The following is a 20,709-nucleotide window of genomic DNA, read 5'->3' as shown; positions in this document are numbered from 1 at the left end:
GTGCATCACTGTTGCCACTCAGCAGAGCTAGTAGGTGGGGGAGTCAGGATTTGAACCCAGGCCTTTCTGACCTGACTTTGCAAGGCAATTCCTTTTTCTAAAAAATTTAAATTTTATTTATTTATTTATTTTTGAGACAGGGTCTCGCTCTGTCATCCAAGCTGGAGTGCAGTGGCGCCATCATAGCTCACTGCAGCCTCAACCTCCTGGGCTCAATTAATCCTGCCTCAGCCTCCCAAGTAGCTGGGACTACAGGCATATGCCATCACGCCTGGCTATATATATATTTTTAAAATGTTGTAGAGACAAGGTCTCACTATGTTGCCCAGAGTAGTCTCGAACTCCTGGGCTCAAGTGATCCTCCACCTCAGCCTCCCAAAGTGCTGGTGCTGGGATTACAGGTGTGAGCCACTGCACTTGGCTTCCATCTTTGCGTTTTTATTTATTTGTTTATTTATTTTTTGGAGACAGAGTTTCATTCTACACACCCAGGCTGGAGTGCAGTGGCGCGATCTTGGTTCACTGCAACCCCTGCCCCCTGGGTTCAAGCGATTCTCCCACCTCAGCCTCCCGAGCAGCTGGGACTACAGGTGTGCACCACCACACCTGGCTAATTTTTTTGTATTTTTAGTAGAGACAGGGTTTCGCCGTATTGGCCAGGCTGGTCTTGAACTCCTGACCTCAGGTGATCCACCTGCCTCAGCCTCCCAAAGTTCTGGGATTACAGGCATAAGTCACCACGCCTGGCAAGGCAGATGCTTTCTGGGTCAGTAAGTACCATGTGAAGAAACCCCAGAGACTTGGAAGTATGTCAGAGAGCAGTTGGTTCAGAGGGTCCAGGGCACAATGGGAGGTGGGAGGGAGTAGGGAAGACGGGGCAGACAAGGAAGGTGGGCAGCAGTGCCGAGCGGTTTCACCTGGGAGAGGGGGCAGCCTCCCTGGCATCCCACATGGACTGCAGGGCACAGGATGGAGGAGACAGGAGAGGTCGGCTCAGGAGGGGGACCACAGACTCCTGGGAGGTGATGGTCCTTGGGACTAGGAGCAGGACCCGTCGTCCCAGAATGGGGAGGAGGTGGAACCACAGGCCTGGGAGAGCTCCACTCCAGACAGTGTCCAGGGCCCATGGCATTTCCAGAGCCAAGCACAACATGAATTTATGCTGAATTATGCTGTGGAGTGAATGGCGTTCTTGTCAGTTCCTAGTATTTAAGGAATAAGAATTCGTTAACTTGAGATGAATTTGAAAATCTCGGCCGATAAATCTGATCTTGAAAAATTACCCAAAATGGGGTCAGGCATGGTGGCTCACTCCTGTAATCCCAGCAGTTTGGGAGGCCAAGGGGGGCGGATCACCTAAGGTCAGGAATTGGAAACCAGCCTGGCCAACATGGTAAAACCCTGTTTCTACCAAAAACATACAGAAATTAGCGGGGCGTGGCGGCAGGCACCTGTAGTCCCAGCTACTCAGGAGGCTGAGGCAGGAGAATTGCTCTTTACCCGGGAGGCAGAGGTTGCAGTGAGCCAGATCACACCACTGCACTCCAGCCTGGGTGACAGAGTGAGACTCTCAAAGAGAAAAGAAAAGAAAGGAAAAGAAGAAGGGAGGGGAGGGGAGAGGAGGGGAGGGGAGGGGAGGGGAGGGGAGGGGAGGGGAGAGGAGGGGAGGGGAGGGGAGGGGAGAGGAGGGGAGGGGAGGGGAGGGGAGGGGAGGGGAAAAATTCCCAAAATGGGCCGGGCGCGGTGGCTCATGCCTGTAATCCCAGCACTTTGGGAGGCCGAGGTGGGTGGATCATAAGGTCAGGAGATCGAGACCATCCTGGCCAACACGGTGAAACCCCTTCTCTACTAAAAAAAATACAAAAAATTAGCCGGGCATGGTGGCAGGCACCTGTAGTCCCAGCTGCTCGGGAGGCTGAGGCAGGAGAATGGCGTGAACCCGGGAGGGGGAGCTTGCAGTGAGCCAAGATCACGCCACTGCACTCCAGCCTGGGTGACAGAGCAAGACTCTGTCTCGAAAAAGAAAGAAAAGAAAAGAAAAGAAAATTACCCAAAAGGTAGTGAAGGCTTTGAGCCTCAGTACTACCAGGGACTGGGTAGGGGAGAAAGCGGAGACAGGGCTTAGATGAGTGAGCTGGTGTCTCTGTGAGTCCTTAGCTGGTGGGGTGGGTTGTGGGTACATGAAGTCATGCTCCAGCCTAAGGGGCACGTGGGCACGTGTCATTGTCCGCAGAATAGTTAGCATTCACTTTGTGCCTTTGCTGAGAACCATGCACTGAGCCCATCCTCCCTGCCATAATCTGCTGAGGTTGCAGACTTGGTCATTCCCATTTCCCAGATGAGGCTGTGGGAGCTCAGGGGGAGCTGAGTCTCTCGCAAACACCAGTGCTTGACCTTGGCCCTGGAGCCATGCAGAGTAGAGATAAGGGTGCCCCTTGTAAATCTCCACTCTCCCACAGAAGGCATGGCAGGAAGTGGCTGGGTCTGCTCGGGAGCAGCAGAGCTGGAGGCTCACACCCTGGAGCCCTCCGGGGCCATGCAGCCAGCTTGGCGCCACCCTCCCTCTCAGCCTCCTCCCACTGTAGACCTGCTAGTGTTGGGCTGAGAAGCCCAGGATCAAACCCAGGACTTTCAAATGGCAGAGCAGATTGCTAGACGCCTCTGTATTTTCTGTCTGGTGGAGTCCCTGGATCGGCCGCTTTCATTCTCAGCTTGAGCCACTGCGGGGCTCTGTGCTTGGGGAGCGGGGTGGTTATTCATGCTCTGACCCAGGCATCCTGGAGATGGTTGCTTTGAGAACCAGACGGGCGACTTTTCAGAATCTCCCTGCTTTAGAAATTTGACTCAAAATGCATGTAAAATTTGGACTTTCCCCACTTTTTTTTTTTTTTTTAATGGTCTCATTCTGCCTCCCAGGCTGGAGTGCAGTGGCATGATCACAGCTCACTGCAGCCTCGACCTCCTCTGGCTCAGGTGATCCTCCCAACTCAGCCTCCCAAGTAGCTGGGACTACAGGCACACGCGACCATGCCTGGCTAGTTTTTTTTTTTTTTTTTTTGAGACAGAGTCTCACTCTGTCGCCCAGGCTTGAGTACAATGGCACGATCTCAGCTCACTGCAACCTCTGCCTCCTGGGTTCAAGCGATTCTCCTGTCTCAGCCTCCAGAGTAGCTGGGATTACAGGTGCCCACCACCATACTTGGCTAATTTTTTTTTTTGTATTTTTAGTAGAGACGGGGTTTCACCATGTTGGCCAGGCTGGTCTCGAACTCCTGACCTCAGGTGATCTGCCCACCTCGGCCTCCCAAAGTGCTGGGATTACAGGCGTAAGCCACTGCGCCCGGCTGCCCAGCTAGTTTTTTGTGTTTTTTGTAGAGATGGGGTCTTGCTATGTTGCCTGGGCTGGTCTTGAACTCCTGGGCTCAAGTGATTGATCCTCCTGCCTGGGCCGCCCAAAGGGTTGGGATCACAGGTGTGAGCCACTGTGCCCGGTCCAGAGGGTCTGTTAAGTATGGCCTCCTGGTCGATGGGCCTAAGCCAAGCCCTGAGTCCAGGCTGAGGTCTGCCCTGGGAGAGTTGCTTTGGCGTCCTCAGCTCATAGGTGGCCTTTAGCTGTGGAACCAGGTGAGCCCACGGATTGGGCTGGGGCACACGTGACAAGGACTGGCCAGTAAGAGGAAGAAGAATGTGGAAGGGAGACCGAGCAGAGGCTGTCAGCAAGGCAGGCACTGGCCGGAGGGAGGGGGTGTTCCATAAGCAAGAGGCAGAGGTGACGGCAGCCACTGCGGGTGGAGGGGACCTTTGGACTCATGTGACCTCTGCCAGGTGCTTTTCACAGGTGTACAGGTCTTGACCCCTTTGATATTGTCAACAACCTCTGAGTGTCGACACAGTTGTACCCACTTAATGGATGAAGAAAGTAAGGCCCAGAGAGTGCATGAACTTGCCCAGGTCACATGGCTGCTTGTCTCCGGCCTCCTGAGGTCAGCGTGATTTCATGGTCCCCTGTGGCCTCCAGGGTCTGGGACGGAATCCCCGTGGCCAAGGGCCTTCCTCAGGAGCAGGGCCGCGGAGAAAGCACGGAGAGGCCTGCAGGCCCCAAGTTCAGTGGGTTTTGTGGGCCAGCCTGAGAGCCCGACCCTGCTCATAACGCTGTCTCTGTGGGCAAACTCCAGCCTGTGCTCATCGGCCCCTGAGAACCACGTCTGCTCTGAGCTGGGTACTGCCTGTTCAGAACAAACGCTGGTTCCCAGACGCTGCCAGCTGGCCCCGTTCCTCTGGATTCCTGCCTTCTGCGGCAAGGGAGCCCAGGGACGCTGCAGTGGAAGGAGCAGGTGGCACTCGCTTGCCCGTGGGCAGGAGCTGTGCAGAGGAAACGGCGCTGGGATCCCTGGAGGCTGGCACGATGCTCCGAGGCCGCATCCTGGGGCGGCCGGAGTCTCTTTGGTGGCAGAGCTTGGAATCCCAGGCTGGCCAGCTGTTGCCACTGGCAGCCCCCACACCGTGACCCCCAGCTTTGTGCCTGCCGGGGCTCCTGGCAGGGAGGGGGTGGTGCAGGAAGGAGTCGCTCTGGCTGGGGCTTGGACACACCTCAGTAGTAAGGAGATTACAAATTGGACAGAAAAGACACCTTCTTTCCCCAGACCAGCTAAGTAAGCCCTGCTTGTGGTGGAGGGCGGGGCGGGGGGGAGCGTGTCACCCTGAGTCACCCGGGCTGCTGTGAGTGGGACCAGGGCAGCATTTGGGCAGAAGCAGGCCATCCATTTCAGAGCCAGGCCCTGGAGCCACCCCAGGGACACCTCGGAGGCCTGGGCGCTGCTCTCACGGCCCGTGCGGTGGGTGGCCAGATGGGAGCCCCTGCACTGTGAGCTCAGCACCTTTCATGCCCACAGAGTCACCGGGAGACCCAGGTGCCCCCTCAGGGAGCAGGATGGGGAGGCTGCATCCTCACTCAAAGGTGAGGCCCGGCTCAGTGGGAGCCTTTTCCTCGTCCCCATCCTCCCTGCAGACGCTGCCGGTCACTTGAGTCAGGTCAGCTCTGCCACCGTCCTGGGTGCCATGCCCTAGGCGGTGTGCCGTGGGAGCCTGGGAAGCTTTAGACGGGCCAGGCCCCCTGCCTGACCAGTCACTCCCGTGGGACTGCCACATCCTGAACACCTTTGACAGGTGACTTCCTCCGGGGCGGAAGAATGTGGATGTGGTTATCTAGTGGAAAAAAGGTTTTTTTCCACGCTCTGCCGACTTGGTTTTTAACCCCAGAGGCTCGGGGCGATCTGGGGCGGGTAGCACAGACCCGCATCGCCACCTAGTGACCACACGACGGCACTGTCCTTGCCCAACGTCCTGTTTCCATCTCCTGCTGTCTGGAGCCTCCTGCTTTTGCTTTGGAAAGAAATCCAGAGGTGACTTTGCAGCTCAGCAGATGCAGCGCCTGCACCATCTTTTTTACCCCTTCCCGTTTCCCACCTTCCAGTCTGCAAAGGGTTGTTTACTTTAGGATTTTCTTAGGGAGAGGTGGTATTTAAAATATACCTAATGAAAACACTTTATTACTATCTTTAAATAAAAACAATTTGAATAGCTTAACAAAACAAATGTAGAAAAATAAAGAAAATTTGCATGTTTTATTTTATTATTTATTTAATTTTATTTATTTATTTTTTGTGTGAGTCAGTCTCGCTCTGTCACCTAGGCTGGAGTGCAATGGTGCGATCTCAGCTCACTGCAACCTCTGCCTCCGAGCGATTCTCCTGCCTTAGCCTCCCCAGTAGCTGGGATGATGGGCATGCCCCACCACGCCCAGCTAGTTTTTTTTTTTTTTTTTTTTTTTTTTGAGATGGAGTTTCACTCTTGCTGCCCAGGCTGGAGTGCAATGGTGCCATCTCGGCTCACCGCAACCTCCGCCTCCCGGGTGGAAACGATTTTCCTGCCTCAGCCTCCCGAGTAGCTGGGATTACAGGTGTGTGCCACCACGACCAGCTAATTTTGTATTTTTAGTAGAGATGGGGTTTTTCCGTATTGGTCAGGCTGGTCTCAAACTCCCAACTTCAGGTGATCTGCCCTCCTCGGCCTCCCAAAGTGCTGGGATTACAGGCATGAGCCACCGCGCCTGGCCCGCCTGGCTAATTTTTGTATTTTTAGTAGAGACGGGTTTTGCCATGTTGGCCAGTCTCGAACTCCTGACCTCAGGTGATCCGCCTGCCTCAGCCTCCCAAGGTGCTGGGATTATAGGCGTGAGCCACCGCGCCTGGCTGAGAATTTCTGCTTAAATCAATTAAAAGAAAATTAACTGCCAGGCATGGTGGCTCACACCTATAATCCTAGCACTTTGGGAGGCTGAGGCAGGAGGACTGCTTGAGCTCAGGAGTTGGAGACCAGCCTGGGCAACATAGTGAGACCCCTGTCTACACACACACACACACACACACACACAGACATACACACACACAAAAGTAAATAACCAGTCTCTCATGAGCCACACTTCCTTTATTCTTTTAAAAAAAAATTTTTGGCCAGGTGCGGTGGCCCACGCCTGTAATCCCAGCACTTTGGGAGGCTGAGGCGGGCGGATCACGCGGTCAGGAGATCGAGACCATCCTGGCTAACACGGTGAAACCCCATCTCTACTAAAATTACAAAAAATTAGCTGGGCGTGGTGGCGGGCGCCTGTAGTCCCAGCTACTTGGGAGGCTGAGGCAGGAGAATGGTGTGAACCCGGAAGGCGGAGCTTGCAGTGAGCCGAGATCGCGCCACTGCACTCCAGTCTGGGCAACAGATCAAGACTGTCTTGCTCTGTCATCCAGCTTGGAGTGCAGTGGCACGATCCTAGCTCACTGCAGCCTCGACGTCCTGGGCTCAAGTGATCCTCCCACCTCAACTTTCCAAGTAGCTAGGAGTACAGGTGCGCGCCACCATGGCTGGATAATTTTTGTACTTTTTGTAGAGCTGGGCTCTCACTATGTTGCCCAGGCTGTTCTCAAACTCCTGGGCTCAAGCGATCCTCCTGCCTTGGCCTCCTGAAGGGCTGGGATTACAGGTGTGAGCCACCATGCCCAGCCCTGCCTTGGTCTTTTTGTGTCACCTACCAGGGAAGGATCTCTGTGCCTGTGGTGCCTCCTGCTGTGGCTGTCCTCAGCATCTGTGCTAGGATCCTGGGGCTGCCAGGACAATTGATCACAAACTGAGTGGCTTAATGCAACAGGCATTTATTGACTCACGATTCTGGAGCCAAGGCCCAAAATCAGGCTGTGGGCAGGGGTGGTTCCTTCTGAGGATGATGAGGAGGAACTCGGGCGCCTGCCAGCCACGCCTGGTGCTGCTTGGCTGGTGGACACGTGGCCCCAGTCTCTGCCTCTGTTGTGACCTGGCCACCTTCTGTCTGTGTCTGGGTATCTCTGTGCCTTCACCTGGCCTTATAAGGAACCAGTCATTAGGTTTAGAGCCCCCCCTCAGGCAGGATGCATCCTCCTCTTAACTCCCTTGCGTCCACAACGAACCTGCATCCAAATAAGGCCCCCCACTAGGTCCCAAGGTGAGGACTCCTGCATAGTGTGTGTGTGTGGGGCATTGCAGCTCAGCCCACACTAGCCCCTCCCCATTCGCCTTAGCCCGTCCCTCCAGTGGCTCCTCCCTCCACCCTGGGAGCTCCTGGCAGCCCCTGAAGTCACGTGAGTTCCCCTCCAGCCTCTCTGCTCCCTCTTGATTCCTATTTCAGGGGCTCGCTGCACCCCACAACCTGCCACAGTCCAGGTCTTGCCCAGTCCCACAGCCTGGTTCTCCAAGGGCCCCTGGGCCCGTCCTCAGCAGCGCCACATCCCCACATCTGCCACTGCACCTCGAGATGTGGCCTGTCCTTCTGCTTTCCGTCTGCATGGACAGACTCCCCAGGAAGGATGTAGAATGTCGTCCCCTACTTCCCTTTCCCAAGTCCTCCCCTTCCCCCTGGGTTCTCCCATCTTGGTCTCTGTCACTGTAGCCTTGGTGTGGACTTGTGCCTCCCTGACTTGGGCCTCCCTGCCCTGTGGCGCGGCCTGGCCCTGCCCTGGCTGCCAGCCTCTTAGCTTGGCCCCACTCCCTTCGGCCTCCCCCTTTGGCCCTGCAGCCATCCAGCGCTGTCCTCCCATCTGTCGTGGCTGAAGTGGCCCCCATCTGGCTGAAGTTCCTGCCCACCCTACCCCCCGCCTCCCAGATTTTCGCCCTCTCCCTCCCCCCACCAGCCTCCCAGATTACCGCCCTCTCTCACGGTGTTCAGTCCTTATCTGCCTCCCTGTCCAGCTGAGATTCCCAAGGGCAGGGGCCATGTGCGGGGTCCTCTTTGCATCCGCTGCCCAGCACATCAGCGTTTGAGGAAGATAGGGTGCCTGGGGGTCATTGGGGTGCACCAGGCAGGCTGCGGACACAGATGCCGATGGCCTCGGCTGGTGACTCGAAGCCAGGCTCTGTAGACACTGGCTGGCTGCTTGCATCAGGCCCACCGGGTCCCCTCCAAATCAGATCTCCAAGGGGGACCATGGGGGCCTGAGTCGGCACCCAGTACTCCAAGGGATAGTGGTATGGGGTGGGGGGGTGGGAACAGCTGGGCTGGGCCCCAGGCCAGGAAGCTTCCACTGGCAGCACCTCCAGACGTCCAGCTGGCCTGGCCTGCCAGCCCCTCCCGCGTACCTCACAGCTGCCCTCTCTCCCTGCAGGCTGGAGCAGCCCTACTTCAGCGCCAACGCCCAGTTCTTCCAGGCGCTGAGCCAGTGCCCCTCGCTGCAGCGCCTGTGCCTGGTCTCTCGCAGTGGCACCCTCCAGCCTGATGCCGTTCTGGCCTTCATGACTCGCTGCCTGCACGTCGTCATGTGCCACCTGTTCACCGGGGAGTCCCTCGCCACCTGCAAGAGCCTGCAGCAGTCGCTTCTCCGCAGGTGAGTGATGTGGGTTGTGTACAGCTTCAGGGGCCGCAGACATCACCAGCATCCCGTGACCTGGTCCCCAGCCTTCACCGAGTGCCTACCAGTGATTTCTTGGAATTGATGAGCACCAGGCAGTGACAGGGAGAAAGCAAGGGGTTTGGTCTCCCATGGCCCAGCCTCTGCTCTTTGAGCACTCCCTAGCCACATGGTAAATTTTCTAGATAGTTCAAGCTCTCCTCTCCCACAAGTACAAAAGTCTTCTTCTTATTATTATTACTTTTGAGACGGAGTCTCACTGTGTTGCCCAGGCTGAAGTGTAGTGGCGAAATCTCGGCTCACTGCAAACTTCGCCTCCTGGGTTCAAGTGATTCTCCTGCCTCGGCTTCCCGAGTAGCTGGGATTACAGGTGTGCGCCACCAGCGTGTATTTTGTATTTTAGTAAAGATGAGGTTTCACCATGTTGGTCAGGCTGGTCTCGAACTCCCGACCTCAGGTGATCCGCCTGCCTCGGCCTCCCAAAGTGCTGGGATTACAGGCATGAGCCACTGCACCCAGCCTGCAACCATCTTTTAACTCTGGATTTTTCACATCTCTGCACATTCTTTAGATCTAGAAGCAGTGGTTACTTGGGCAGTTGTGGGTAAAGGCGGTAGATTTAACAGAGAACCCTTCCTTCTCCCTCTCCCTCGCCACCTGCTGTCAGGCGCTTTCTGGAAGGCCCACATACTCTGGCCCCTCTTCCCTTAGCGAGCTAGCATCTCTGCTTCCCCTCGTGACAGGGCATCCTGGAGTTTGATGCTCTGCTGCTGCGCAGGAACTCAGGTGAGCACCTAGAATTGAACACAAATTAGGAGGAGGCGATTCCTGGAGAGAGCTGGAGCTTCGTAGGCGATGTGGGGAGTGACGCATTTCAAGACCTCTCAGGAGGACGGGCTGACTGCCGGAGTGAGCAGGGCTCCTGAGAGAGGCGTGTGCCCGGCCAAGGGGGCAGCAGGACATGAACGCCCAGAGTGTTCGTGTCCCTGCAGGTGGGGAGAGGTGACAGGAAGGAGGCCGCAGCTGTTCACAGAGTTGCGAGAAGAGCCATCAGCCAGGAGGTCTTGAGCCACTGGGCCCCGACAACCCTGCTTGCCAGACTCCACGGTGGTCTGTTGTCCTTGCGGTCTGCTGCTGGCTGTCTCAGGAATAATCCTGGTTGGGGTTTCCCCCTCTCTGGTTGTAAAAACAACTTATGTTTATAGAGTACTTTTTAAAAATTTAGACTATGCATCAATCTTTTTTTTTTTTTTTTTTTTTGAGACAGTCTCACGCTGTCATCCAGGCTGGAGCGCAGTGGCGGGATCTCAGCTCACTGCAACCTCTGCTTTCTGGGTTCAAGCGATTCTCCTGCCTCAGTCTCCTGAGCAGCTGGGATTACAAGTGTGCACCACTATACCTGGCTAATTTTTGTATTTTTCTTTTTTTCTTTTTTGAGACGGAGTCTCGCTCTGTCACCCAGGCTGGAGTGCAGTGGCGCGATCTTGGCTCACTGCAAGCTCCGCCTCCCAGGTTCACGGCATTCTCCTGCCTCAACCTCCCAAGTAGCTGGGACTACAGGCGCCCGCCACCACGTCTGGCTAATTTTTTTGTTTTTTGTTTTTTGTTTTTTTTTTTTTTTTTTTTTAGTAGAGACGGGGTTTCACGGTGTTGGTCAGGATGGTCTCGATCACGTGACCTCGTGATCCGCTCACCTCGGCCTCCCAAAGTGCTGGGATTACAGGCGTGAGCCACCGCGCCTGGCCTAATTTTTTTATTTTTAGTAGATACGGGGTTTCGTCATGGTGCCCAGGCTGGTCTCGAACTTCTGACCTCAGGTGATCTGCCCGCCTTGGCCTCCCAAAGTGCTGGGATTATAGGCGTGAGCTACTGTGCCCGGCCAACATCAACCTATTTTTAAGTGAAGGTTTCCCAACAGTGAACACTGCCAACTTTCCCTGGAGAATGAACTGGAGATAGGGTTCTCATATTGTTTTGTAATCTGATTTTTAAAAATGTAACACTACACCGTGGAGTCCTCTTGTGTCAGCAAATAAAGCCCTAAGTGATTATTCTCAGTGCTGGCCTCATGGCTCTCATCTGGGTGTTGTGGTCAGCCCTGGTTCATGGCTGTTTTAGAAAACACGGTCACTGTGTCCTCGACCTTGCTTTGGATCTTGACTTCACCTGCGGTGGAGCCAGGGGGGCAGCCTGAGTGGCGGCCGGAATGTTCCAGCTCAGCCCCTTGGCTCTGCTTCCTCACATCTTAGCATCCTTGTGCTGTGAGCTAGACGTGACGCCTGCTGATGTGCCCCATTTTAGGAGGGCTGAGTGGGTCACAGGCTCCAAAGGGCTTAGCCAAGTGGGCTTGGGGACAGGCGGTAGCTGTTGGGAGAAGGGGCGCACTGGGCTCTGTGAGGCTGTGGTACCGAGAGGCCAAAGCTGGGTTTTCTCAGGTGTGGCGGATGCAGGCAGCTCCACCCTAGCTCTGCCCTGTCAAATGCGGGAAGAGCCTGGGGCCTTCTCCCCCCCATACACTTGCGGCTGGGCTCCACTCACAGGCCCTCCAGCCAGTGGGAGGCTGCGACTGTGCACCCAGAGCCGCCACCTCCTGCGTGGGTGTTTTGTTGAAGGGACTTGGGAGTGGGCGTTGCCTCTCTTCTGTTGCCTGTGAGTCTGGGGCCCTCAGACCCAGCCCATGCGGGACGGTCTCAGCTCCGCAGGGCCCCAGCCCATGTGGGACGGTCTCAGCTCCGCAGGGCTGGGGTGACTTTTCCTGTGGCGATGGGGGCTGGCTCTGGGAGTTGTCTGTTTCCTTGCTGCAGCGGAGAACGTCCACGATCCCCAGGCAGTTCAGGACAGCTGTGCTCATGATGGGGCAGCCCCCTGCCCCACCCTCGAAGGCCTCCTGCTCCGATGAGCCTGCTTTTCCTTCTGGTCCTCAGAATCCTCTCTGCATGGCGCTGCAGGCGGGTTGGTTGGACGTGGCACCAGATGCCAGCCCCTGCTCTGAGCTGCTCTCTCCTCCATTCACCTACTGCTGCCTGTGGTCGGCTCCATGCCGCCCCTTGCAGGCCGGGAGCTTCCCCTCTGGCCTCCTGGGGTGACCTGCACCTGCATGATTTTTAGGCAAGTCTGATGATCTAAGGTGGATGCAGTAAGCTCTTTGCGTTCCCCGGTTGGACGGTGCTCCTTAGCTCTTCTTTGGTGTTCTTGTGTCCTCAGGCACAAGCTGAGCCCGGCGCTGAGCTCACAGGTGGCCCCAGAGGGCGCTGGTTACACGCAGGTGCCTGGGAGAGCCCTTGATCACCCATGCTTGCTGCGTGGTGTTGGAGAGCAGCCTCAGGACTTCCTGGACTTCCTGGGCAGAAACCATGCCCATCCCTCTGTGCCAGTCCCTCTGTGACCCCGCTCCCCGCCCCTGTGTCCCGCACTTGGTGCAGCGCCGAGGCCTGTGGTGGGACCCACGGCGCACTTGCTGCCAGCCGAGTGGGATGAGGGTGTTGAGGCATCCGTGTTCGCAGTGCGCCTCCTGTGTGTGCCCCCTCCAGGGCACCTGCCTGGGGCCCCCATGGTGCCTCTGTCTGCTCCAGGCACTGCGTCTTGCCTCTTGTTCAAGCCTTACAGAAGCCCTGTGAGGTCAGTGCTATCAGCCCCAGTTTACAGATGGAGAAACAGTCTCCGAGAGGTGCCCTGAGCAAGGAGGCAGGGAGTGAGTGCTGGAGGGATGGGAGTTCACAGCTAGAAGAGGAGAGGGGCCGTGTCAGGGGCTGTGCAGGGCCATCCAGGGCTGAGGGGACCTCCGTGGGGACCTCCAGGCTCCGTGCTGGGCAGGCTGTGTCAGGATCTTCTGCAGATGACAGGGTCACAGCATTGCAGGGACCTCTGTGCTCACATAGACTGGATTCCCCCTGGGCTGCTGAAAGCCTTTCTCTCCCTACCGTGCTGGCACTCAGATGCCACCCCAAAGCCAGGCGGGAGACGCCCCACCCACAGACGCCTGTGCCACAGCTTCCTCGTGGCCTCAGTGCCTGTGCCGGGCTCCACGCCGGCCCCAGTCACGGCAGTGTGGCCCGAGCCACAGGTCCCAGCAGACAGGGTCTGACCGGCCTTCCCCGGGCTTTCCAGCCCAGGGCACCTGTGGGCCTAGCGGTCAGTGTCAGCCCTGCAGCTCTGGCCTTTGCAGCTGCGCCCAGGGCCCAGCAGGTGGCGCCGGGGCTCCCGGGAACCGGCCGCAGGCCCCGCCCCCTGCTCTGCACCCTGGGCGCGGAAGGAGGAGGAGGAGCAGTGGTTTGCTGTCGCTTTTCCTGACGCTTTTCTCTTTCTCATCTTTTTTCCTGCTTGGAGGATTATGGAGCCGGAGGGAGGACCTGGCCCCGGGCTGTTGTGCGGCTCACCTGTCCTCTCCCTGGGTGGCCTGGGGTCTCAACCGTCTCTCTGTGTCTCAGCCTGCAGGGCCGGCCAGTGTTGTGGCTGCTGACCTGTCGCTGGTGACCTGTCGCTGGTGTCCTGTCGCTGGTGACCGCGCTGCCTGTTTTGATGGCCAGCACCCTCCTGTCCCTGACAGACTCACCTTCACACACGGCTGGGTATCGGCCACCGTCTTCTTTTTCTTTTTCTTTTTTTAGAGACAGGGTCTCTCTTGTTGCCCAGGCTGGAGTGCAATGGTGCAATCACAGCTCACTGCAGCCTTGACCTCCCAGACTCAAGTGATCCTCCTGCTTCAGCCTCCTCAGTACCTGGGACTACAGGTGCACGCCACCACTCCCAGCTAATTTTTAAATTTTTTTATAGAGATGGAGTCTCCCTATGTTGCCCAGGCTGGTTTTTTGTTGTTGTTGTTGTTGTTGTTGTTGTTGTTTTGAAACAGAGTTTCTCTCTTGTTTCCTAGGCTGGAGTGCAGTGGCACGATCTTGGCTCACTGCAGCCTCCGCCTCCCAGGTTCAATAGATTTTTCTGCCTCAGCTTCTGGAGTAGCTGGGATTACAGGCATGCGCCACCACTACCAGCTAATTTTTTTTTTTTTCGAGATGGAGTTTTGCTCTTGTTGCCCAGGCTGGAGTGCAATGGTGCCATCTCGGTTCACTGCAACCTCTGCCTCCCAGGTTGAAGTGATTCCCCTGCCTCAGCCTCCTGAGTAGCTGGGATTACAGGCATGCGCCAGCACGCCCGGCTAAATTTTTATTTATTTATTTATTTATTTACTGAGACAGGGTCTCGCTCTGTTGGCCAGGCTGGAGATTGGCCAGTGGCACAATCTCGGCTCACTGCAACCTCCGCTTCCCGGGCTCGAGCAATTCTCCTGCCTCAGCCTCCTGAGTAGCTGGGATTACAAGTGTGTGCCACCACGCCTGGCTAATTTTTTTGTGTTTTTTTTTAGTAGAGATGGGGTTTCACCATGTTGACCAGGCTGGTCTCGAACTCCTGACCTCAGGTAATCCACCCATCTCGGCCTCCCAAAGTGCTGGGATTACAGGCATGAGCCACCGCGCCTGGCCACACCTGGCTAATTTTGTATTTTTAGTAGAGACAGGGTTTCTCCATGTTGGTCAGGCTGGTCTCAAACTCCCGACCTCAGGTGATCTGCCCACCTCGGCCTCCCAAAGTACTGGGATTATAGGTGTGAGCCACCATGCCCGGCCCCCGGGGTGGTCTTGAACTCCTGGACTCAAGTGATCCTCCTGCCTCAGCCTCCCAGAGTGCTGGGATTACAGGCGTGAGCCACTGCGCCTGGCCTCCCTTTTTTTTTTTTTTTTTGCACATCTGATGGGTAATGTGTCTGCAGCATCTTAACAAGGTTTGAGGGAGGCACATCTCGCCGATGAGTGTGAACACATTGAGGAACTCTAGGAGGATCTTAACTTTTCTCAAACTCAGTCTTTTTGAGCCTCATTATGTACGTAGCAGACTATGAAGCCGCACGGGAGTGCCCTCTGACCGCCAAGAAGGGCTGGCCTTTCTGTCCCAATCCACAGAGACTCCCCCTCTGCCCCAGGTGTCCCCTCCACACACTACTCTAGGGTGGCACCTCCTCATATCAGCCAGGGACCTCCAAAGCAGGCTGCTCCTTCCTGGCCACAGAGACAGCTGCAGCCTGTGACCCCCTCAGGGTGTGTGGAAGAGCAGGCCCCCCTGCTTCATTCCTTGCTTGTGGTGAGAAACGAATCCTGGCTGGGTGCCGTGGCTCACACCTGTCATCACAGTGCTTTGGGAGGCCAAGGAGGGAGGGTTGTTTGAGCTCAGGAGTTTGAGACCAGGCTGGGCAACATGGTGAGATCCTGTCTCTACAAAACATAAAAAATAAAAAATAATGGCCAGGCATGGTGGCTCACACCTGTAATCCCAGCACTTTGGGAGGCTGAGGCGGGTGGATCACTTGAGGTCAGGAGTTCAAGACCAGCCTGGCCAACATGGTGACACCCTGTCTCTACTAAAAATACAAAAATCAGCCAGGCATGGTGGCGGGCACCTGTAATCCCGGCTACTTGGGAGGCTGAGACAGGAAAATCATTTCAGCTCGGGAGGCGGAGGTTGCATTGAGCCAAGATCATGCGATTGCACTCCAGCCTGGGCAACAGAGTGAGACTCCATGTCAAAAAAAAAAAAAAATTAACTGGGCAGTGTGGTGATGTGTGCCTGTGGTCCCAGCTACTGGCTGCAGTGAGCTATGATTGTGCCACTGCACTCCAGTCTGGGAGACAGAGCAAGACCCTGTCTCAAAAAAAAAAAGACAAATCACCTTCCGTGTCCCGACAGCAGCTCTTTTTTTTTTTTTTTTTTGAGATGGAGTCTGGAGTGCAGTGGCGCAATTTCTGCTCACTGCAAGCGTGGCTCCCAGGTTCACGCCATTCTCCTGCCTCAGCCTCCCGAGTAGCTGGGACTACAGGCATCCGCCACCATGCCCAGCTAATTTTTTTTTTGTATTTTTAGTAGAGACGGGGTTTCACTGTGTTAGCCAGGATGGTCTCGATCTCCTGACCTCGTGATCCGCCCGCCTTGGCCTCCCAAAGTGCTGGGATTACAGGTGTGAGCCACCACGCCCGGCCGACAGCAGTTCCTTAACAGCCTCAGGAGCTGGAGCCAGAAGGGGTGGAGTTTGATGCAAATCAAGTACATGGCATGACGGTTTCACAGGCCAGGATGAGTCTGTCACATGCCAGGACATCGCTGCCCACGAGATTACTGTGCGGAACGAGGTGTGCGATGGCGTCTTTATTGCCGAAACCTTGGCTTTTGTGAGTGCCTTTCTGCTGTTGACTCTGTGTGTCGTGAGTCCAGCACCGCCTCAGGCAGGGTCACAGCGAGAGGCTGGACCCTGTCGTCCTCTTCCCTTTAAGTGGCCGCTGTGGCCGGGGGGACTTGACTTAGTGGTGGCAAACGGTGAGGTTCTCTGTCGTGGGTACCTCCCTGCCTTGCACCCACTGAGACTCTGGGCAGAAGTTTCTGGATTTTTTTTTTCTTTTTTTTGAGACGGAGTTTTGCTCTTGTTGCCCAGGCTGGAGTGCAGTGACGCAATCTCGGCTCACTGCAACCTCCGCCTCCCAGGTTCAAGTGATTCTCCTGCCTCAGCCTTCTGAGTAGCTGGGATTACAGGCGTGCACCACCATGCCCGGCTAATTTTGTATTATTAGTAGAGATGGGGTTTCTCCATGTTGGTCAGGCTGGTCTCGAACTCCCGACCTCAGGTGATCCACCCGCCTCGGCCTCCCAAAATGCTGGGATTACAGGCGTGAGCCACTGTGCTCAGCCTGGATTTTTTTTTTTCTTTTTTGAGACGGAGTCTCGCTCTGTTGCCCAGGCTGGAGTGCAGTGGCACGATCTCGGCTCACTGGAAACTCCACCTCCTGGGTTCAAGGGATTCTCCTGCCTCAGCCTCCTGAGTAGCTGGGACTACAGGCACCCGCCATCATGCCTGGCTAATTTTTGTATTTTTAGTAGAGACGGGGTTTCACCATGTTGGCCAGGCTGGTCTCAAACCCCTGACCTCAGGTGATCCATCTGCCTCGGCCTCCCAAAGTGCTGGGGTTACAGGCTTGAGTCACTGTGCCCGTCCTGGATGTTTCTGTCTTGCTCTCTGGGGCACTGCTATGTTTTTCCTTCTGCCTGGAGCTCCTGGGCTGGCACTTCGGTCTTCTTTGCATTTTCTTTTCTTTTTTTTTTTTTTTTTTTTTTTAGAGACAGGGTCTTACTGTGTTGCCCAGGCTGGAGTACAGTGGCGTGATCATAGCTCACTGCTGCCTCTACCTCCTGGGCTCAAGTGGTCCTCCTGCCTCAGCCTCCCAAGTAGCTGAGGTGACAGGCATGCACCACCATGCCTGACTAATTTTTTTTTAATTTTTTATAGAGACAAAGTCTCCCTATGTTGCCCAGGCTGTTCTGGAACTCCTGGCTTCAAACAATCCTCCCACCTCAGCCTCCCAGGTGTTGGGATTACAGGGGCAAAGCCGCAATACCCGGCTTGCATTGCATTTTGGCCTAGTAGGGCCAGGGCTGTGCTGGTGGCCTGCTCTGACTGTGGAGGGGTCCCTGTTCTGCTTCATGGCCCGCTGGGGGACTGTGGTTGGTTGTAGGGTCGTGGGGAAGGCAAAATGAGGTCATGTCTGTCGAGCTCAGTGCAGCGCCTGGCACTCGGTGGGCACCCCGTGGCAATTGTGCATGAGTTTTCATGCACAGCGTGGCGGGGGCTGGTCGCCTGGGGGTGGAGGCATTGCGGGGGTCGCCCACCTGCCATTTGTCATGCGGTCAAACATGTGCTTTTCCTGAGTGGCCGCCTTGGTATCTGCTCCTCCCAGCGACTGCTGCTGCCTCACTGACTTGGGAGTCGCACCCCCTTGAGGTGGCCCACGTGCGGCTGTGGGGTGTGGGCACCTGTCCCTTCTCTCTGTTCTGGCCGTGGGGCTTTCATGGGCCAGGGGCCTTGGATCTGCCATCCTGCAGTGGGGTCCCTCTGCTGCCCTGGGGCCCAGCAGCACGTCTGCAGAGCAGGACTGGCCTCCGGAGCCTCTGATACTCGTGGCTGGCATGGAGCGGGTGCCCCCTGAGCCTGGAGAGAAGCATGTGGCCTGTTCCCGGCTGCCGTGCTCCTCCCCAGCTTTGGCTGCCACGTACAGGGCCCTTGAGGCACATAGAGGGTGACTCTCGCAGGCCTGGTCTGTCTGGGAGCCCCAGGTGAGCCCGGGACGGGGAAGCAGGTGTGAGTGCCTCCTGGGCTCCCCCAGCAGGCTCCGCCCCCTCCATGGCCACCCATGTAATCCGCTGACCGCCTGTCTCTGGTTCAGCTTCCAGGCCGAGCGGCCCGCGTTAAACGTCATCATCTTCCCTCTGCTCCACGAGGGCCTGACCGACGTCATCCGGGACGTCCCCCTGGTGCACCTGGATGAGATCACCTTATTTAAGAGCAGAGTGGCCGAGGAACCGCCGAACCTGTGGTGGTGAGAGGCGGAGCCACCGCCCATCGGTCTCAGTCACCTCGAGACGCTGCAGGAGCCTGGGACGCCAGGGACCCTTGGTTTGTCACAAGAGGAAGGGGGCCTCTCTCCCGGCCAGCCACGCCCCACCTGGCTCCTGGGGCTCCCGGCGTCTCCACGGCTCTCTCATGGGAACTGTTGCCCTGTGAAGTTTGGGTCGAGGGGATGCGTTCTGGGTGACATGAGGGGGCTCGGGGGACGGTCGATGTGGGGGGCTGGCTGAACCAGGCTGACCCTTGGGGCCTGGCTGGGGAGTTTGTGCACTGAGCCTCAATCCCTGGGGGCCCTGTCCACGGGCCTGGAGGGCCAGAACCGCCTGCCACTTCCGACTGGGAAGTGTGTCCCTTGGCTGTTGTGTTTGTGGTCACCTGCCACCGGGGCCCCGTGGATGGGCGGCCACATGCTGTCCCCCTGAAGTCCAGTCGGCTGGGCTGGTCACCGTGTGTCTGAGTGTCCCCTTGCATGGTCGAGTGTGACGTGGGGAAGGACCTGCCAGTTTAGTGGCTGCAGACTTGGGACTCTCCGTCCCATTAGGACACACTTGAGCCCACTCATGTCTCTGGGGCTTTTCTAGCCAGATGATGCCTGTGGCCCCAGAGAGGTCCCCTGAGGTTGGGACTGCTGGTTAGAGCCTCTCCTGTGACTTTTCAGCCCAACCAGCAGGGCCCGTTTCTCACGAGAGAGGCCTCCTCCCCTCCCACCCACCCCACGGCCTTCAGCTTCCCTGGGAAGGTCCATGCGCGTTCCTGGGGAAATCGATACACATTCGGCTTTGTTAGAATAACGTGAAACATTAAAACCCAGAAAGGATTCTTAAGGCTGGAGTAGCAATCACATGACCTCATTTCAAATGACTTCATTTAAGACTTTAAAAATACTCAGCTGGGCGCAGTGGCTCACGCCTGTAATCCCAGCACTTTGGGAGGCTGAGGTGGGTGGATCACGAGGTCAGGAGTTCAAGACCAGCGTGGCCAACATGGTGAAACCCCATCTCTACTAAAAATACAAAATTAGCTGGGTGTGGTGGCGGGCGCCTGTAATCCTAGCTACTCGGGAGGCTGAGGCAGGAGAATCGTTTGAACCTGGGAGGCGGAGTTTGCAGTGAGCCAAGATCACACCATTGCACTCCAGCCTGGGCGACAGGGTGAGACTCCGCCTCAAAAAAAAAAAAAAAAAAAAAAAAAAAATATATATATATATATATATTCAACACACTTTGGGAGGATCATTTGAGCCCAGGAGTTTGAGATCAGCCTGGGCAACACAGGGATACCCCATCTCTTAAAAAGAAAGAGAAAAAAACAAAGCTATTCCAAAAATGAGGACACCCTTCTGGCATCTGAATCCTCACCCCATGTGCCACGCTGGCCGCCTCTGCCGTCCTCCACCTCCAGGCGCTCCTAGAGCTGTCCCTGGGCTGGTGGCTTCCAAAGGGGGCTGTAGTTGGGTCCTGCTCGCCTGGACCGCCGCCCTGCCCACTCTTGGTGAAGGGCCCCTTGTCCAGCCCGCCTTCCTCCTCCTGGGTTTCCGTGTGACAGGTGCCCCATCCTGTGGGGTGGTGTCTCACATTTGCTTTGCTGTTAAAAAATGGGGTACACCATCCCCAGGCCTCCAATCACTGGCCCTGCCCCTGAGTGGGGATGGTTTTCAGCAGCTCCTTGCTCTGGGGGCCAAGCTCCTTGTCCAGGAGGCCTTTGGAGAACTGGGGTCAGAGCTGTGGGGAGGTTCAGCCCTCCCGTGCAGGCTGCCACCCAGCTCTCTACCTGGCAGTCTTGACCCCACCCTGGCGCCTCTGCTCACTGGCACAGGTGGATCTGGGGTTCGAGGTCTCCTCCCAGTTCACCCTGACTTTCTTGCGTGTATGGGGTCAACGCCTCCTCTCTGAAGCCCACGGGTCCTCTCCCAGCCCCAGGCTGCACCCAGTGCCGAACCTTTGCCTCCTGGCCGGAGGGACCCTTCTGCAGGCTGATTCCAGCAGTGCCCGATGGTGGGACCCACACCAGACCAAGCCTTCGCCTCCCAGAGGCCTCCTGGCCCTCCTGTCACAGCCTCTGAGAGCCACACCCCTAGGCCCCGTCTCCTGGTCTGCAGGCCGCAGGACCAGCTGCCCATGGCCCCAGGGGGCAGTGGCTGTAGATGAGGGTCTCAAAGGTGGTGGGAGCACCCCCCCTCCACAGTTCCTGGGCATTTCTTTAGAGCTTTAAAATGGCACCTGGAGACCACCAGGCGCGGTGATCAGATCGGGTGGTGTGGTGCCTCCCGGGACTGACCACTTCTTGCTCTCAGACTGAGGGGTGGCAGGCAGGGGATGCGGCCCAGGAGGGAGGCAGGTG

The 20,709-nt window shown here is 56.7% G+C and overlaps 1 protein-coding gene and 1 pseudogene across 2 annotated transcripts in view; one reads left to right on the top strand and one right to left on the bottom strand.

Moving 5' to 3' along the window:
• FBXL18 (F-box and leucine rich repeat protein 18) overlaps window positions 1–19,210 on the top strand; it is a 36,243-nt gene extending 17,033 nt beyond the window's left edge. The window contains exons 4-5 of one of the 2 annotated variants that reach the window (XM_054496082.2): window positions 8,688–8,906; window positions 18,188–19,210. In XM_054496082.2, the coding sequence (XP_054352057.1) occupies window positions 8,688–8,906; window positions 18,188–18,344 (376 nt within the window). In that variant the 3' untranslated portion in view covers window positions 18,345–19,210. Of the gene's footprint in view, window positions 1–8,687; window positions 8,907–9,673; window positions 10,989–18,187 lie in introns of those variants that run through there. The other variant, XM_054496083.2, reaches the window with a different exon arrangement.
• LOC129041881 (small nucleolar RNA U13) lies at window positions 14,670–14,765 on the bottom strand (annotated as a pseudogene).
• Window positions 19,211–20,709: the final 1,499 nt, after the last annotated feature.

This window comes from Pongo pygmaeus, chromosome 6 (genome assembly GCF_028885625.2).
Source record: "Pongo pygmaeus isolate AG05252 chromosome 6, NHGRI_mPonPyg2-v2.0_pri, whole genome shotgun sequence".
Classification (NCBI taxonomy): domain Eukaryota; kingdom Metazoa; phylum Chordata; class Mammalia; order Primates; family Hominidae; genus Pongo; species Pongo pygmaeus.
The sequence above is the reverse complement of the archived record's forward strand: the minus strand, read 5'-3'. Positions and strand labels throughout refer to the sequence as shown.